The sequence below is a fragment of the Lonchura striata genome, chromosome 18, assembly GCF_046129695.1.
Source record: "Lonchura striata isolate bLonStr1 chromosome 18, bLonStr1.mat, whole genome shotgun sequence".
In the NCBI taxonomy this organism is placed as follows: domain Eukaryota; kingdom Metazoa; phylum Chordata; class Aves; order Passeriformes; family Estrildidae; genus Lonchura; species Lonchura striata.
Window position 1 is genome coordinate 1,369,236 of NC_134620.1, and position 18,956 is coordinate 1,388,191.

An 18,956-nucleotide genomic window follows, 5' to 3' on the forward strand; every position below is an offset into this window, starting at 1 on the left:
TACATGAGAGCAGTAGCAACAACAACTCAGTCTTTAGCACAGGCTTTATCTTCTTATGAAGGCAGACAGAATTCTGGAGTTTTGCAGGCAAACACAAGCTGCTGACAGAGCACTGCCATCATCTGCACGGTCTTCTTATCCATAAAAAAATATTGTCTTCTGGAGCTGGACATGAGAATTTCACAAATCAACAACAGCACCATAACATGACTCAGTATTGTCCATCTTCAGGCACCAGATTGTTCAATCCATATACAACTGCTACCAGCCAAACTAAAGAGCGGACCCAAATGTGACATGGAGCCATTACTAGGTTTATTTCCCTGCTCAAAGCCCATTACTTTCCTGATTCTGAAAATTAATGGATTGTAATGGTCTTCACATATGTGAGATTAGTCTTAACTGCTCTTGCATTGCTCCTGCAGATGTATCTCATTACCAACAAAACCAGACAAAAATCCTTTGAAATCAAGTTGCCCGTGCTTCTGTGCCTTCTTTAGACTGCGGTAGACCACTGTGATCCTTCACATATTGAAAAGGTAAACAAAAAGATAAATCTGCACTTTATTTATTCTTCTATTGGTGGATAACCGTAAATCAACTCTTCCACAGAACATCATCAGATAATCTTATGCCCATGACCAGCTGATCAAAATGAAGCAAATGCTAAGTGGTTCCACAGAGTTCTTCCAGTTCGGGCAGAATGAGCTCTTCCATCTCTTCTATACATGCCATTACAAGGCTTAGGAGCAGCAGACAGGTGTTGATGGGCGCCTGAGCCCGCTTAAGCGCTGCTCCCTGATGGTGCTTTTCATTTTCTAGACATGCGCCCACAAGAAACTCATCTTAAATAATGGCTTTGCCTCTTCTCAAGAGGTGTTATTTTGGGGGATTCGCTGGCGACATGCAAATACCTGACTGGAAAAAGAGTATCATAATCCTGTTAAAAATAAACCTGCAAAACACTCAGTCACGCACAAAGCCAGATGCTGCAGAGGGATGGCGGCCAGCATGACAGCGCATACCCACTGTTGCGCAGAAGTCCGGCCGTGCGGGCTTGGTTGCCCATGGGGCCTCCCCGTTCCTCCTGGGGCCGTTTGTCCCCACACAACGGCTCTCCGTGACCCACGGACCTGCCCGAGGTACAACAGCCGGTTCCCGGAAGGACCACGAAGCGTCCGGCCGGGGGCAGGGGCCCGCTCAGGCCCACCGGCCCGCGTGGCTTCGGCCAGGCCTATCGCACTGAGCTGGGGCTCCGGGCAGACCGGGTGCCGCGGGCCCGCCTCACCCCAGCCGGTACTCACGAGTTGGTGTGCAGGTATTCGAAGGTAAGCTGGGCCCGGTTCAGGCTGCTGTAATTGCCCAGGGACATGGCGGCAGAGGCCGCCATCGGGCCTGCGCCCGCGCCGCATGCACCGCCGGCCGTGCACGCCTCAAGCCCGCCCCGCCCCCTGCAGGGCACGGCCCCCGCCGGGTGAGCAGCCGGCGCTGCGCCGCGCTTTGTAATGCCGCGCCCCGCCGCCCCCGTGTGGTACGGTACGGTGCTGTGCGCTGTGCGGTGTGCGGTGTGCGGTGAGGGGTGCAGTGTGCGGTGTGCGGTGTGCGGTGAGGGGTGCGGGGTGCGGTGTGCGGTGTGCGGTGTGCGGTGTGCGGTGAGGGGTGCGGTGTGCGGTGTGCGGTGTGCGGTGTGCGGTGTGCGGTGAGGGGTGAGGGGTGAGGGGTGCGGTGCAGTGCGGGCCTACTTTGTCTCCCCGCGCTAGGATCGCACCCCGGCGCTGCAACTGCCTCCGCAGGGCGGAGCCACGGGGCTGCCCCCCATTGGTCAAGAAGAGGCACGTGACGCAAGTGCCTCGGCGCGGCCAATGTGGGCTCTGCGCCGCCGCGTGACGGGCGCGCGCGGGCGCGGCGGCGGTTGGTGAGTGCGGTGCGCGCGGCCGCGCCGGGGCCCTTCGCGGGCTCCTCTTTCTTCCCCGGGCTCCGTCCCGGCGGCAGCCCGAGCGCCGGAGCGCTGCGGGAGCGGCCGCCGCGGCCTCTCAGGGCGGGGTAGCGGCTATAGTGAGGCCGGGCTCCGCGGTGAGTTGGCCTGGGAGTGGGAGACCCCTTTGACCCTGGGCGAACTGGCCGGAGCCGGGGTCCCCGTCGCCGCGGTGCCGGCGGCGTGCACGGAGAGCACCGGCTGGCGGTGACTGCCTGCTGCCAGGTTGGAGTGGGTGAGGCCCGCCGGTCCCGAACGCCGGGAGTGGCTCCAGGACCCATTTGGATGGAAAGATCCCGCCGCTCGTTTCTTGAGGAGGCTCCGCGCGGATTTCGGCGGATGTCAGTCCTGCTCCGCTGATGAAGACTCTGCAGAGTGACCGAGGAGTGACTCCTGAAAGTGCCCGTACTTGCAAAAAAAAAATTAATGTAAGGGGTATAAAAATTCATAAATATTCTTGCTTCGACTCTGTGCTTTTGGTTCATCTTGAAATGTGAAGGGATTGAGCTCGGGGGCTCTTACCTGTCCTGAACTGATCATTTCCCTCCATCCCCCCGCAAAATGCAGCCTGAAAATGGGAACCCTGATGGCCAGGAATACTTGTCTGACCACCTAACCTGTCCGGTGGAAAAACACACCCAGTCGTTCTTCTGAATTGGACACTGAAACAGCATGGTTATGTCTTAGTTAATAGGAATCTGAACTTAATATCCAAAATCTGAAGGAATTCAGTCTGTGCAGAAATTATTGTGACATATTGCTTCTTGAACAATGTCCAGCAAGAATGAAACATGTAAGATTGCAGATTTTAAAAGGATAAACATTATTTGATACTTTATTTATAGGGTACTAAAGGGAAAAGGTAATGGTTTTGTTAAGAAAAAGACATTTGTCTGATCATTTTCCATCAATAAAATTTTAATATCCTCTAATTCATTAGAGGGGGAAAAAAAAGGCTATAGGAGTTGGGATTATTCAGCCTGGGGAAGAGAAGCATCCAGGGTGACCTTTCTACAGCCTTTCAGTAGCTCAGGGGGCTCCAAGGGAGCTGGAGAGGGATTTTGGACAAGGGGTAATGGCTTCCCACTGCCAGAGGGCAGGGTTGTTGGAATACTGAGAAAAGCTTCCATGGGAGAGTGGCAAGGCCTTGGCACAGGGTGCCCAGAGAAACTGTGTGCTTCTTCCCTCAAAAGTGTGCAAGGCCAGGTTGGACAGGACTTTTGAAGCAACCTGGCCTAGTAGAATGTGTCCCTTCTACAGGGACACCTGTAGGTGGGTATATACACCTGGCAGGAGGTATAACAAGGTAAGTTTTAAGATCCTTTCCAACCCAAACCATTTCATGATTCTGTGATTCTATGGTATGCAAGACATATGGTGAAAAGTTAAATTTAAATCTGTTACTTGTGATTGGTAAATGGCTAAAAACTGAGTTTCATATTTGAGTTGTTTGACCCACATCCCCAGTTGTGTATGAGCCTGAGCTAACAAGTCTGCAACTTTGGCCTGAGAACTTCATTTCCCAGAACAGCATTTAGCTCTGTTTACCCTGTTTGGCCTATTCAGGCCAGCAAGTTGTATCATTCCTCCTGACAGGGATTTCTCTGTGTGTTATTGTGAGGGTATCAAAAAATCACTTTGCATATGTGTGCAGTGGCTCTTTTTGGCCTTATGTCTGAAAGCTGAGCACAGCAGATGATGCTACAATCTGTAATAGACTCATTGATTGTCATAAACCTAATACACCAAAACACAGTTCTCAACAGTAATTTTCTTAATTCTTTCACACAGTTCAATGTCCTGCTTTTGTCACATTGTTGTCAATGTCAGCAGCAGATGTTCAAAAGCAATATAAATCCTATCAGTGTAAGGGCAAGGTAATTACCCAAATACGTGTTCCTGAGGAACGTGAGCCTGAGCTTATGCATCATGTCAACCTTGTCCTCTTAGGTAATCATAGTATCTCTGTGTCTACCAGGAACTTTGTCTTGTCATCTTACCTTCAGGGAGGAACCAGTGTTTTTTTTCTGGTGTTGGAGAGGTTGACAACATTATCTGAGTACTGCAGCGCTGTGGACAGAGCAGCTGAACACCTTCCTGTTGCTCCTATGGGATCTGACCTGTTTTGCAGATGGACTGGTTGTATGCCAGTCCTTTTCATCTGGCCCTTGTATGATGCAGTTCTATTTCATTTGGCCAGCCCAGGCAGGAAACTGTTCATTACCATCTCACCATTTGGTGGTGATCAATTTGACAAAAGTGAAGTGAGAATTGAATTCTTACACTTTCCCTAGCTGTTCTGCAGCAGGTTTCAGACATGTTATTGACTTCCATTCTTTGGTCTCTCTTGCCCAAGTCGTGAAAATTTTATACCTTCATTGGCTGACTATCTGAGCTGCCAGACATTGGCCCAAGATGTAATGAAATGAATTCACCTTTTGCAAAGCAGCATTTAGATTACATCACAGCTCTGCCTTGGCCACGGCAGAGCCATGCTTTGATAGGAACCTCTCTGTCCATGCATGGAGACAGAATAGGTTTGTTTGGCCTGTGTCCCACTGCTACAAACTGCTGAATTTCTCAGTACTTTAGAGATTAAAGTCTTCCCACTGGAATTTCACCTTTATCCTCCTTTGGGGCAGCTGTTTTTTCTTGGAAACTCTCTTCCTAAACTTTGTTTAAATAGTTCTAGATATTTCAGTTATACTGGTTGTGACAGACAACCTCCCTTTTTGTTTTCTTTTTCTCTTACCAGCACTATTTCCCTGAGTTTCTGTTCAGTCCCAGGATCTCTGCATCTTACAATGAGAGAAACAAGTCTGGCTACTCAGGTATCAGAGGCAGTACCCCCTCATTTTTGAAGTCTCCAGTGCAGTAGAAGGCAGCAGTTTGCTCTGGTGCACATAACTTTCCTCAAAAATTACCTGTGAGTTGGTGGTTTGTCCAGTGGAGGTTGGGGCAAACTGTACTGCTCTTCTTTAACCCTAAGGCTGAGTTTCTTACTCTGAAATAATCCCCAAGTCCCCTTGTAAAACTAGTCTTTTGGTTCCACACTGTTCAAAATCTCTGTTTCTAGGCTGTGGTGTGACTTCCCATGCTGTCCCATGTGCTGTTTGCTGAGTTACTTTGCATGTGCTTACTCTGGCATAGCATTTTGTTCAGCCGCTTTCCATTGGAGTCCAGGCCATAGCCTGAGGTCATTGAAGAATTTTTTAATGTGGCCATTGTTCTGCAAGTTGAAGGTAACTGCTTCTACACCTGTGTGGGCCTTGAGTCAACAATTGTTCTTTTCTCCCTATTTTTTAAGGAGCTAGCCTGCTAAGCCCGTACTTAATGCAAGAGTCATCAAAGTGGTAAGTACTAGATTCTGAACCAACAAATGCCATGAGTGCAGCAAAGTGTCTTTTTCAAATGCCTGTAAGGTCTCACAGGTTAACTGTTTGTAGTTTTATTCTGTGTTTATGTACATGAAGAAATGTAAACCTTTGCATTGTAGAAATGAGGTTTTCAGTATCAGAGTGAAATAAGCAGGCAGTGAAAAATAAATCTGAGACATTACTAGTAATCTCCAGGTGTTTACTGGTCCTGCATTTATGCTTTGTTTTTCTGGAAGGAAAAAATGGTATTGCCTTTGGATGCATGGTCCTCTGTCTACCTCATGAAGGAAACTGCTGAAGTTCTAGGTCAGTGCTGTTCTACTGAGCATTCACCTTGATACTTCTAAGAAGATTGGGTGCAGTTACAAGCCCCAGTAACCAGATTGGTATGGATCTCTTTTCCATTGTCCTGAGTTTGTAGAAAGAATTTCAAAACAGCTTCCTTTTATGGGCTTGAAGTCATGTTTCTTCACAGCTTTTTGGTTCATTTTCATGTCATGCCATATGCTGCCTCTGCTGTACGATGAGTTCTCATTGTCTCCCAGTACAGAATGGGAGCTTCTGCCATGAGTACAGAATACTGCTGCCTCCAATGTGGGGTGTTCTCCTTTAGACAGAGCATGCCAGTCTCACTCACAGAGAAGAGCTATGTCAAAAAGCATCAGAAGCATTCCTTTTCTTTTGGCATGAGTTATATCTTCATGTCGATTCAATATAATCCAAGAACAGAACCCTGAAGTCAAACATTTAGAAGGAAGCGTTTTCCTCCTGGCTTCTCCTAGTAAGGAGTTATTCCCTGTATGACATGGGGCAGCCCTGTTTCTTGTGTTCATAGGCATGTCTGCCCAGCTTCTCCATCATTCAGATCAAGTAGCAGAGCAATTTGCTGACTAAGTGCAAGTATCATGAAGTTGGACCTCTCTTCATAGAAGTGTCTTTTTCTCCTATGTTGGGAAGCCTAAATCCTGCAGTTCTTCTCTGGAACAGTAGTTTTATGAACATTCTGTGTATCAGTCCTTACAAGACATGAAGAGCAAGATGTTCAAAGATGAGTGCCTAAACATCCAGCTCAGAGTGTCTGTTCAACCCAGCCTGATGGATGTGTTCCTGACATGGGTAGTTCAGGTAATTTCAGTCTGGCAACTTGAAAGCAACCAGAAACATACTTTTACAATGAAAAGCTTATGGAAATCTCTTGGGTGTCTCATGGTAGCAGTATGCAAGTAGATTGAGCTGTGGTACCAATGAAGAGATGAACAGATACATCACCACATCTGGTACAGAACATGCATGGGAATGCTATGGAGAGAGCAGGACTTTGCCAGTCATTCCCATAAAAGGATCTCTAAGTGATGACTAGATAACTGCTCCTCTAGCATGTGCTGGGAATGCCACCTTGGATCAAATGTCTTTTGTCATCTCTGAAAGCATTCATCTCCCCTAGCTTTAGCTCTAGACAAGTGCAAGGTGCATGAGAACCCTGGGCTGCCCTTCTGCCTTATAGGAATCTGACATCAACATGAAGGGCTGACTGCCTTGGTGGGAGAGAATGAGGGGAACTTCACAGATGTGTAATATATTCCCTGGAATGTTATGGTTTGTGGGAAGCTGGTCAATCTGGCAGTCAATAGATGGTGTGAGGAGCAGAAGTACTGTAGGAAAAAGCTGTCAGTACTCTGTTAGTACACAGCTCTGGAGACTGTCCCTAGCCTGAGCTAGGACTATCAGGAAGCTGGGAAGTTCTTGGGAGGCCAAAAAAGAAGAATGTGTGATGTAGTATCATTTTTTCAGAAACTTCACCCTGAAATTATTTTCACTCAGGTCTTCCATCCAAACCTAGTTATTTTCTTTAAGAGAAACAAACTCAGGAAATGTTTTATCAGCACAGTTGGATCACCTCATAATGGTTTGACCAGTCCTCATCAATCCTATAATCCCATCAATTTGCCGGATATGTGATACAATCTTGCTTGTTCAATACATCCTAAGCCCTGCTTTGTCCTGCATTGGTGATCTGCATAATACATAATCCACATAATATTTTGAAAAGACAAAGAATTTTGTTTTGTGAAAGTGGTTTTGCCTGTGTGCCTCTCCCAAACTCCTTCTCTAATCCTACCCCACCTACTATAAGGAAGAGCAGAGTATCTATAGGCTTGCAGGAGTGTCATGGTGGCTTGTTTCCTAATGGCATGTGGGATAATGGGTTATGTGAAAGCAAATGAAGAGACTCCAGCCTGTGTTGAAAGTCAGTTTTGTTGTTGCATCAGGTGGCACTGGCTGGAATGTAGGAAAATACCAGCATTAATGACAGTAGTGCAAAATATGAAATAAGTGTCTGGCTCTGGGCTGAGGTTAAATGAAGAGGTGACTGCTAGGCCAAAGAGATGCCAGCCCTGTCCAAAGTCTGAGCAAAAAGCAAGAAATAGCCAGACAAAGCGGTGAGAGTATCAGCAGTGCTGCCTGACTTAGGCTACAATCACTGAACAAGGGTACAAAATCAGCAAAAATTGAGCCAGGGAGAGAAAGAACTGGGCTGGGTTGTTCAAATGGTGGGGGGAAATGGGGGCAAAATGGAAGGGAAAGCATGTGATGGGGCTGTTTGGGGCCAGGGTGAGCATGAGCGTGACACCAAATCTGCTAGGGTTCTGTGGGTGAGTTTGCCTTGCTTCTGCAGCCATGGTAATGGGATGTAAACCCCAGCATCACTGAACAAGTCCCCTGACATGGCAGCAGTGAGTGTGACTTAAATTAGCAGCTCAGTTAATCAGAATCTCAATAAAGGCCGTTTAAGGAATCTCATTTGTGTCCACATCCCTGTGCAGCCCTCCAGACAGGACTGAAAGACAGAGGAAGGTCATAAACTGCCCTCCCATTTCCCCAGAAGAGCTCTGGCAGGGTCTTTGAAGTCGACAGCACGTCTGACACTCCAGCATACCCCACACTCCAGCACACCCAGCTGTTTGGTTCAAACTGGGAGATGACCCTTGCCAGGAGGGATTCAGCATTTCCAGGCCACAGGGATACATGCCATCAGACCTGTCAGTGCAACTCAGTCCCACTCGAAGTCCCAACTCCAAACACTAAATGGGAAAGCTGCCTGAAAAATGAGAGAACACTTTTGCATCAGGAATTAGTGAAGGCTTTGGTATATAGTGTTCTTATTAATGTTCTGTTTGAAGAAAAATATTGTAATTAGCCAATATTCCACAGAATCTAAGTATTTTGCTCTGAGACAGTACTTCCTTTTCCCACCTCATAGAGATTTAATTATGTGCTGATTATATGGCTTAGGTTCTGACCATGATTAGGGCTTCCCTCCTCTGTTCACATGTAGCTAAGGTCTCCATCCAGCCACTGTCATAGCAAGGGAGAGAAAATAATTTATCCTTAGTTAATCCTGGGAAAAGTTTTTCATCTGACAGACTTATGCACTTCGAATGAGGAGTATGAAAGAACGCACATCAGAAGAGGATGGGACAACTGGGGGACAGAAAACAGGCCTCCCTGCCCCCCTGAATCAGCTGTGCAGGGAAGGGGTCACTTGCCAGGAATGGGGGGCCCTTGAGGTTGTGAGATCCCTGGAGCTCACAGCATGGTGGAGAGTAGGCAGTGTGGGTCAAGTGGCACAACTGGAATTTGTCCCTGCCAGCTCCTCCCTGAGTTTCTCCAAAGCCTTTGCTCGTTGAGGGGCTTGCCTTCCCACTGGATGGCAAAGGTGCTGCCCAGTTTCATAGTGTGGAAAGGGTTTTAGGCACACCACATGGTCCCTGCTGTGGAGAAACATGCTGCCCTGCACCCAGGCTCTGCAGTGTTCACAAATGTCTGCTGGATTCATGGTCTGGAGATGCACCAGGCAGAGAGGAGTGTGAGCCTGCACTGAGGGTTGGACTGCCATCAGAGCACACAAGTAGTTGGCCATGCTCTCCCCTCTCCTAAGTTTGTGGCTGAGCTGAGGTCAGGCTGCTGGGCTGTAGCTGTTGGAACAAGCAGGCACCAGCTTCTAGCTATGCAGATGGATGAACTTCCTTTTGGGATGCCAGTAACTGATAGGAGCTGGGTGTCTCTTGAGCAAGTGCTTCCCTGAAACAAGGAGAAAGATGAGAGGACTGGAGGCCAAAGCATTCAAGTGAATAAGTAACACCATGCAGCATGTTGGTGCAAGTTCTGCCCAGCACAGGGAAGCACATTCAGCTGGGAGGCCACCACCCCAGCTTCACGTTGAGGTGTAGCTGATGGGTTTTGGACCAGGTGGAGGCTCCTGCTTCCACTGAGGCTGAGCCACAAGGCTAGGCATAGGATGCGGGTTCAAGGAAACCTGGAGCAATGGTGTCTGTCACACATGGTAGGTGGTGGGACAAGCTGCCTGCTCTTTCTGCTTTTGGTGGGAATTTTGGCAGTTACAATGTATGTTCTTTGGTGTTTCCTCAATGACCAGTCTGTCAGTACCTGCTGTGTTTCCATGGGATGGTTTGAGAAGTCCACTGTAGGAGCATCTTAAGAATTGTGAGGAATTTTTGTGACATCGGATGGAGACTTTGATCCATTTTATGATCTTGGTGGATGGTTCACTTTACCATGTGTACCTGCGGCCAGGAACATCTTAACAGGTAATGGGAGAAGAGAAGGAGCTTTGAAACACCACCTGCTGATATGCAGGATGTTAAAGGCGTGTGGGCGTTAAGAATAAAACATAAATGCTGCGAGGTGTCTGGGAGAAGCTTTGCTTTGTGACAGCTGTTTTTTGTGTCCTGCATCACAGCTGCTGCAGTGGGGACAGGAATTGGGCATGGTTTGGGTGGTAGGCAGAGCAGCTTCTTGAGAGACCAAACACAGCATAGGGGACATTGAAATGCAGGCACAACTTGCGAGGAATGGCAGAGTTTTTGTGAGTTTTTACTATAGCTAGGAAAGTATCTGATGTTTTGCACACAGAAGGTGCAGCATTACCAAAAAATATCTCCTCATCATGATCTCACAAAACTCGGGTAGTGCAAGAGGACACGGCATGGAGCTGAGGGAAAGGAGAAGGATGGTCCTGGAGAGGAGCAGACTTGAAGAGTATAGTCAGGAATATTTTTCTAAGTCTTCTTAATTCCTTGTGACAGTCCCAGGAAGAATCAAGTGTCTATAAGGAGAAAATATGTTCAGAAAAGAGTCTGGTCTTGAAACAGTTTACATGTAAATGAGACAGAAGGGCCTCTGCCTGAGACAGGTGCAGAGGCAAACAGACCTGTCACCAGAGAGTAACAGATGAAACCTCATGAAACCTTGATCCATAAGGACATGGTAGTTCTGGAGCATGGGGCAGCCATCACCAACCACATGCAGCAGAAAGCCCAGAGGTGTAACACACAGCCAGGCCCTTCACCTGTTGGTAGGACATGATCCATTGGGAGCAGCACACCCAACTGTCTTTTGTCAGCATGTGACATGGCTCGTTAGCAAATACCAGGTCTGGTCGTGTACAGGTGCTCCATAATATTACCACTGCAGGTTTCTTGGAGTCATATAGCATTGGTGCCTGTGATGCAGTTTCTACACTGCCAGTGAGCTCAAGAGAGCAACCTCTGAATGCGGAAGCAGATTTGTCCCCAGCTTCTCAGTCCTGGAGCTGAAACTGTGTCTCTAGCCAGGGCTGCCCATAGCCAGGGCTATGCCCTGCAGCCAGCCTGTGAGTGTGGGCCATGCTGAACCCTGCACTTGGTGCTGTGTCTCCCTCCATGCAGGTAGTGTCACAGCTCCAGGACAAGCAGTCTGTTTGCCTTGGCACAAGACTGCAGAGAAGACCTGGGCAGCCCAAGGGGTTTGGCCACCTCTACCCAGGTCTGTTTGGCCTTGCTTGTGGCAAGTGGCACTTGATTGTGGCACAGTAGTGCTACTTTGGTCTCTAGTCCCAGTGATCTGGGGGACCTTTCCCAAACCCATCCTTGCAAGAACAGTCATCTCACTGTTGATATGCAGCTTGTAAATAAAGCCATTTTTTAGGGCACTCTGGAAAACAATTCCTCGATTGCCTCCCAGTGTGTATTGGTGGTTCAAACCTCATATCCTAACTGACAGGATTCTTGGAGATGCAGATGGCTGCTCTAGTCTTCTGAGAAAGCCCTGAAAGGGTTGGTGTGTTTCACGGAATAGTTTGGGCTGGAACTGACCTCAAAGCTTGTTTCATTCCCCTGTCATGGGCAGGAGCACTTTCCATTATACCAGCTTGCTCCAAGACCTGTCCAACCTGACCCAGAACACTTACAGAGATGGGGTAGCCACAGCTTCTCTGGGCAACATGCCAGTGCTTTACCATCCTCACAGAGAAGAATTTCTTCCTAATATCTAAATCTTTCCTCTGTCAGTTTAAAACCACTGTCTCTTATCCTATCACTACCTTCCCCCCCACTCCCACCCCCAAGTACTGGAAGGCAGCAATGAGGTCTCCCTAGAGCCTTCTCCAGGCTGAGCAGTATTTGAAGATGTCTAGAGCCTGGGTTTTAGGGGTAAGTGACCAGGAGTGGCATCTTTCCTGAACCCCTTTTCTTTTTCCAAATCCTTCCTTCCTTAGCCACAGCAGATCTCAACATTTGATTTATGGGCTTTTGAGGAGTCTTTAAAAGGGAAAAAAAAAAGCTGTGTTCATTCAGTATGACAGAGAAATTGGAAAGGCAGGAGGGAAGATTGCTGTTAGGTCACCTCTCAGGAATGTCCTATCTGTGGAAATACTGAGGCAGCTCCCTCAGTGTAACACACGACTAGGGAGGGCTTCATGTGAGATCCCAGAGCTGCAGCTGAGCTGGAGCCTCCCTCTGTTCTGATAGCACAAAGATATTTCTCTCCAGCTTCAGATGGAGCTTCTGACATGTCCAGGAGTTGAGGTCCCCCTCGGACCTTGTTTCTCACCACTGCTCAAGGCACAGAGAAAATCAGGATGAGAGTCCTGTGGGTCAGCACGGTGGGAGGGATGCAACCCCTTGGAGGAAGGACAGTCAGACAAGGGACATTAGGAGGTCTGGGCAGGCTAGAAGCGAAATTCTGCAGCCTACCAGTGCCATCTAAACAGGGGCACAGCCCCGTGGGAAGTTCAGATGCCACAGAGAGCCTCTGCAGCCCCTGGCAGCAGTGGCTGTGCAGCAGGACAGGGACCATGCGTTCAGCTTGGGTACACATGTTGCCATGCACAGATCCATCTGTAAATGCCAGCATACAGCAGGGAAGGGAGGTTCCCACTCTTCTTTGCAGGCTGGCAGCCCTGTGGTTGTGGGAGATGCTAACATCAAGGCCCTGACATTTTTCAAGCACTCTAGTCCTCTGGGCCCACTCCCAGGGAACAGCCTGCAGCCTGGGGAGTCATGTCCTGAGCAGATGCTAGTTCCACAGCAGCTTCTGCCTGTGGGCTCCCTCTGCTCCTGCTTGTGGCTGCATCCTGCACTTTGGGGTGCTGTGCAGTGCCCTGGGCTCCTGGGCTGCTGCAGTGCTGGGTACTGAGAGTGTTTTCCTCTCCCCTCCTTCCTGGGGCACAGGCAAGGTGGACTCATGGCCAAGAGGTGCTCAGGTAGGAGCAGGCTGTGTCAGAGACACTGCAGCAGAAGCAGATCCAGGCTCCTGTGGTAGATGTGGCGCTAAAGAATAGACCCACTGACTCCTGTGGCATGGCAGGGAATGGGACAGACTGTGCTCGCTTCACAGGATCCTTGGGGGGTTCTGTGCAGGACAGGGGCCAAAGGTCAGTGGAGGGAAATGGATTCACTTATCTGGGTTTTAACTCCTACAAGCCAAGGCTGTGGTGGGGCAGGAGCTCAGTGTCCCAGTGCTGCAACCCCCACAGCACAAATTGAGCTGGACAAGGGTGGGCATGGGCAGGAAGGGTGCTGACCCAGCACCTCATGTGTGGATCTACGCTCTGGAGAGGCTCCACCAGGAGTGCATGTACATGCCCTGAGCAGGCTAAGCCCCCGAGTACTCACCAGCATTACTCCTATACCAGCACAGTCAACAGACAAGAGCCTGCAGACAGACGGATAGGCCTGCCTGTTCTCTTTCTCGATGCAGGTAAAGAGGCACAACAGAGATCCAGCCCCCAAGACCCGCACCTGGAGCAAATTGCTTCTAGCTCATAGGGAAGTGGTGTGTGCTTTCCGCATGCCAGTCCCCATACCGGCCAGCCAAGTGGGACAACTGGAGCCCTCAGTGTATGTGGCAGCACTGATCCTCCTTGGGCAATGTAGCACACCAAAAGTAGGACTTTCCTTGTCACAGGGCTCCTTCCCATCCCAGATGAAGCAGCACCCCCAGGCAGGTAGGAGGCTGCCCAGTGCCCCTGCCAGCAGCAGGATGTGAGGGATCCATCACACCTGATCCTGCCCTGGCTCCCAGCAGGATGTGAATCATGCCTGAGAAATGGGGACATGTTTAGGCATGAGTACCCTGTCCTAAGCAAGTGGCACCAGTTCTGTGCAGACAGGTGGTCCCTGTGGCTGGTCTGGCTGCAGAAGAGCTGCCATACTGCTGCCTTCCTGCTGCTGCTGCCCTCCAGCTGCACAGTGTGTCCCAGAACACCTTCCTGTGCATCAGCCTGGCCACTCTGTGCTACCCAGCCTCCAGCCACACCCAAGGACAGCCCTTAACCCATCCCTTGAACTGACCCATCATGGGTGTACCCATGCCCAGGTTCTGCCATCTCTCAGAGGACACAGCACTACATCCACCCCAAGTCCTGCTGCTCTGGCCTGTCTTCATGTCAGCCTCTGAATTAAGCAACCTTCATAGTTTCCAGGGACTTACTGTCAGGGAGGATCTTGGCACATCATCACACCCAAGGCTGCAATTCTCAGGAGTGAGAGGAGGAAGAGGAGGCAGGGAGAGCCCAACTTCTGCAGCTCCAGGCAGATGGAGGAACTTCTCTCCTGCCCAGACGAGCTGGGAACCACGGGGGTACTCTGCCATGGGGGGCCCTGGGAAGTAGGTCTGAGAGTTCCAAAACTCAACCACCATGATGTCACTGTTGATTATAGCATGGTGTCCTGTGGGAGCTGCCCTGCTGTCAGCATACAGAGGAGTGGCAGCAGCATCAGGGTTCACATGTGTATGCCATGGGCAAACAGCACAGTGCAGTGAGGCCAAGAACTATCCTTCTCCTCCCCTTTTTCCTCCTCCTCTTCCTCTCCCTCTCCATCTCCCTCTTCCTTTCCCTCTTCTTCCTCCTCCTCCTCCCCTGCCGGCCTTAGCTCATCCTACTGCTTTGGTCAGCCAGGAGTTCGTGCCTGGCCCAAACATACACCTGGGGTGACGGGTCTCTCCTCCCTGACTTCCTCTGGGACTGAAGCCAGCCAGGTCAAGCCAATTTGTGATTTTGGAAGCAGTCACAAAATACTGGGGGTGTGGACAGTGGGATGGACATAGGTCTGTGCATGTCAGAAGTTCTCAGGTGAGGAAGTAAGAAACCAGGAAAGCTTCAGGAGGAAGAAGAAGAGATGGATTCCAGGACCCTCCTCTGCCCAGTGCAGCCTGTGTGAGCCTGCACTGACAGAGGGTCTGTGTTGCCAGAACAGCAGGGTAATGCTGGCCCCACACTGTGCTCCTGTGCACAGAGGAAGGGCTATGCCCCAAATGAGATTGAATTGAATTGAATTGAATTGAATTGAATTGAATTGAATTGAATTGAATTGAATTGAATTGAATTTTAATTTAATTTAATTTAATTTAATTGATTGAATTTTCCCTGCCTGGCACTACAGTCACATCCCTACCCGTGTCTGCATTGTCCCATCCCTAAGTCAGACAGGTGCACAGACCAGTTCCAGACATGTGCTTGCACAATAAAATGCCATCACTGCTATTTAACATTATGTTTAGTATTCTCAAAGGGAACCCAAAGGATTCTTGTCCCTCCTCCCTTTCCTGCAGTTGTCCCCTGGCTGGGGGAGCCCCCAGGACCTGTGCACCCAGCCAGGCCTCTGCCCCCTGATGCAGGTTCATCTCATCCACTGAGCAATATGACCACCTTTGTCAGCACAGAACACACAACAGCATGCTGTGATTGCTGCAAACTGGTGAGATCAGTCCCTCACCTGCTGTGCATCAAAATATACAGGGCAGCCTCCCCACAGTCCTCCCAGAGCCTGGCCTGGAGCTGGAACCCTGGGCTCTCCAAAGGGTTTGTAAATATCTCCTTGCTCCACTTCATGGAATAAGGAGGTCTGCTTGGAGTCTGTGCTTGGCTGTCTGCATGCTCACCTCACCCCCAGGAAGCCCTGCATATGCTGTGTGGCGGCTGGATCCTGCGGATATGGCAGTGGGTCAGTGAGGATGTGACAGGATCACTACCTGGGGAATGGAGCCAGGAGTGGTGCAGACCTGTGGGAGCACAGGCAGGATACATGCTGAGAGCTGTGCACCCAAGGCTACTTTATCCACACTGCTCAGCATGCTTCTGCTTCCAGGTGCTCCATATAGGAAGACCACGCGCAGATCTGTCTGGAAATACCAGCAAACAGCAGGGAAGGGAGGTTCCCATCTGTCCTGGTTTGTGAGATAAGCTTGTATTCTATTTGCCATCTGTTGGAGGTTGGGCAGGTTTGTTATCTCTTCCAAGAACAATGGTTTGCTCCGAAGAGGTAATGGTTTGTTAATGGGCCATTGACTGACTCACTGCAGGGCTGGTAACGTAACACCATCCCATTGTGAGATGCTCCACCCAGAGCGGGAAGCCAAGCACTTTTTTTTTTTTTTGTATAAAGGGGTACCTTTTGGGGGGACAGGGCAGCTCTCGCTCTCTTTGCAGGATTCCGAGAGAAGCAGCTCTCGGCGGGATTCCCAGAGAAGCAGCTGGAGCGCGGTGAGGCGGCGGCGGCGGAGCTCGGAGGCGGCCCCGGCGCAGAGGAAGACCGGCCCAACTGCCACCAGATCTTCAGAGAAAACTATACCCTTCTAAAGATCACCACTTCAGCTGCAATTCATCAGCCACTGCAAGAGGAGCAGCTGTCATTTCAACCGGACTGCTACCAACACCCCGAATCCTCAGGTTGTGGACTTTATCACTAGTTTTGTTTGTACCAATTGCATTTGCCTTTTTAAATTGTTATCTAGTTTTCTCCTAGTAAAGAATTGTTACTCCCATTCCCATATCTTTGCCTGAGAGCCTTTTAATTTAAAAATCCTGGTAATTCGGAGGGAGTGGGTTTACCTTCTCCATTGCACAGGAGGTTTTTGCCCTCCTTCACAGACTCCTGTCTTGTCAAACTAAGACAGATTTTGGCGCATCAACGTGCGGCTCGAGGGCATTGAGAGGGAAAAAGGATTAACAATTCTTAAGTAATTTGGTTTTTTGTTGTGTGTAGAAACATCTTAAGCATCACCATGTGGTCTAGTTTACCTTGGTTTGGGTGGCATGTGATCATAGCTATACTTTTCCCATTTGCAGACCCTTATCTAAAAATGGGTCCTATAACTAAGGCTACTGTGTCTGTTATCAAGTTTGGCTTCTGGCTTAATTGGGTGAGGAATTCATGGATCTTTAATTTCCTCTGGAAGGCAGGTACATGGATTAATAGCTATCACACACTAACTGTATGTTTTTGGGGTTACTTTAATAACGGTACCTACTGCGAGGAAATAGCACCTGGGGAAACTTTCTCCCAACCTTTTAACCATCTTTTTGGGTCTGCTCCACCAGTTCTCAAAGGGTTAAGATCCTCTCTAAGTGCTAATGATATCATACAATGGGTGGTGTTGCTGATAGGCCTGTTATATTTAGCACTCAAAGATAAGGGAAGATTAACCTGGATAACTACCCTCACACCTACACCAGAGGCTAGGGATGCTCCTGCAGAACCTGACACTGCCCCAGAGACTCAAGATGCTGCTGCTCCAGAGCCTGACCCTGCCCCACAGCCCACCTCAGAAATGAACCACCCAGATTGGGTGAGGGTTCTGGTTAAGGAGATACGAGAGATGCTGAAGGAGTGCATTTCCCCAGCTGGTGAGAAACCAGCCCTTTGCCTTGAGGAGGGACAGTCTAATAGTACAGCTATGGAACCCACAAATGTTACAACTGTCCAGGTTCCAGCTGAACCACAAAGGCAGTCACAGCCAGCAGCAGTTGCCCCGGTAGAAACAAGGAAGTCTAAGATGAAAGCAGAGCACCCTGCAGATAGGGGCAGGAATGGAGGAACCTCACAACCCACAAGGGAGCCAGAGATTGCTATCATCGCCGAGTCCCTGACGTACGAAAGTCTTCGTAATCTGCAAAAAGACATTGTGAGATGAGGGTGTGAGGCTTATACTACTTGGTTACTCCGGGTTTGGGATCTTATGGGTACAGGCGTGCAGCTGGACGGTGGTGAGGCAAGGAACTTGGGACCCTTGACCCAGGACTCGGGTATAAATCAGATTTTTGTAAGGGAACCAGGGTCCCTTTCTCTCTGGGAGCGGCTCTTAATGAGTGTCAGGGAGAGGTTTGTCCACAGAGAGAGAATGCAGGAGCACCATCATAGAATGCGCTGGAAGACCCTCGAGGAAGGGATCCAACAGCTGAGGGAAGTGGCAGTATTGGAAGTACTCTTTGGGAGGGATGGACGACACAATAATGACCCCGACAAGGTCAGGTGTACAGGGCAAATGCTGTGGAGTCTAGCAAGTCTTGGGCCATCTCAATACACCACTTTCATTGCAACAATCAATGCTGACACTCACCGGGAGACAGTGGGTTCTGTTGCCAACAAACTTAGGAATTATGAGAGTATGATTAATGGCCCAATGCAGGCTCATATCTCAGCTGTGATTAAGGAGTTTAAAGAGGAGATGAGGGAGGAGATGAGGAAGGTTAATGCAGCACCCATGAGAGTCACAGGCCCCAGAATCAGCGCCCAACAATCCCCAGCTAGAGAGAGAGGGTACACCGCAAGGGCTAATCTGTGGTTCTTCCTGCTGACCATTGGGAAGACATGGGGAGGTGGGATGGGAAACCCACTTCTGTCCTGGCAGCATGGGTCCGTCAACTCAAGGAGGGAAACTCTAACCGGGGGAGTTCCACCAAAGTGAAGGTAGCCTCAACCTTCCGTGACCAAGCTTGTGGGTACGATCTGTCAGACCCCCTTGAAGGGACCTCTAGTATGTATGCCCAGGAAAGAAATAATAACCAGTGTTAGAGGGGCCCTGTCTCTAGCCAGGGAGAGGCACGGGAAAACCGGATCTTCTGGACAGTGTGGATCCGATGGCCTGGCACATCAGAGCCACGAAAATATGATGCTTTAGTTGATCCTGGTGCACAGTGTACTCTGATACCATCGGGACATGTGGGGGCAGAGCCTGTTTCCATTGCTGGTGTGACAGGGGGATCACAACAATTGACTCTGGTGGAAGCCGAGGTGAGCCTGACTGGGAAGGAGTGGAAGAAACATCCTATAGTAACTGGCCCAGATGCTCCGTGTAGCCTAGGCATAGACTTCCTCTGGAACGGCTATTACAAAGACCCAAAGGGACTCAGGTGGGCTTTTGGAATAGCCGCTGTAGAGGCAGAAGACATTAAGCAATTGAACACCTTGCCTGGACTGTCAGAAAACCCCTCTGCAGTAGGACTCCTAAGGGTAGAAAAACAACGTCTGCCAATTGCAACC

General features: G+C 49.5%; 1 protein-coding gene and 1 long non-coding RNA gene across 6 annotated transcripts in view; one reads left to right on the plus strand and one right to left on the minus strand.

Moving 5' to 3' along the window:
* Positions 1-1,782, minus strand: part of MORC2 (MORC family CW-type zinc finger 2) — a 51,735-nt gene extending 49,953 nt beyond the window's left edge. For 2 of the 5 annotated variants that reach the window (XM_021536774.3, XM_021536772.3), the window contains exon 1: positions 1,305-1,468. In XM_021536774.3, the coding sequence (XP_021392449.1) occupies positions 1,305-1,390 (86 nt within the window). In that variant the 5' untranslated portion in view covers positions 1,391-1,468. Of the gene's footprint in view, positions 1-3; positions 989-1,025; positions 1,263-1,304; positions 1,469-1,742 lie in introns of those variants that run through there. The other 3 variants (XM_021536776.3, XM_021536773.3, XM_077787097.1) reach the window with 3 other exon arrangements.
* A 79-nt stretch (positions 1,783-1,861) lies between these two features.
* On the plus strand, positions 1,862-2,932 carry LOC116184196 (uncharacterized). The gene is made up of 2 exons (XR_004148952.2): positions 1,862-1,915; positions 2,201-2,932. It is a non-coding gene; the product is annotated as an uncharacterized LOC116184196 (long non-coding RNA).
* The last annotated feature ends 16,024 nt before the right edge of the window (positions 2,933-18,956 follow it).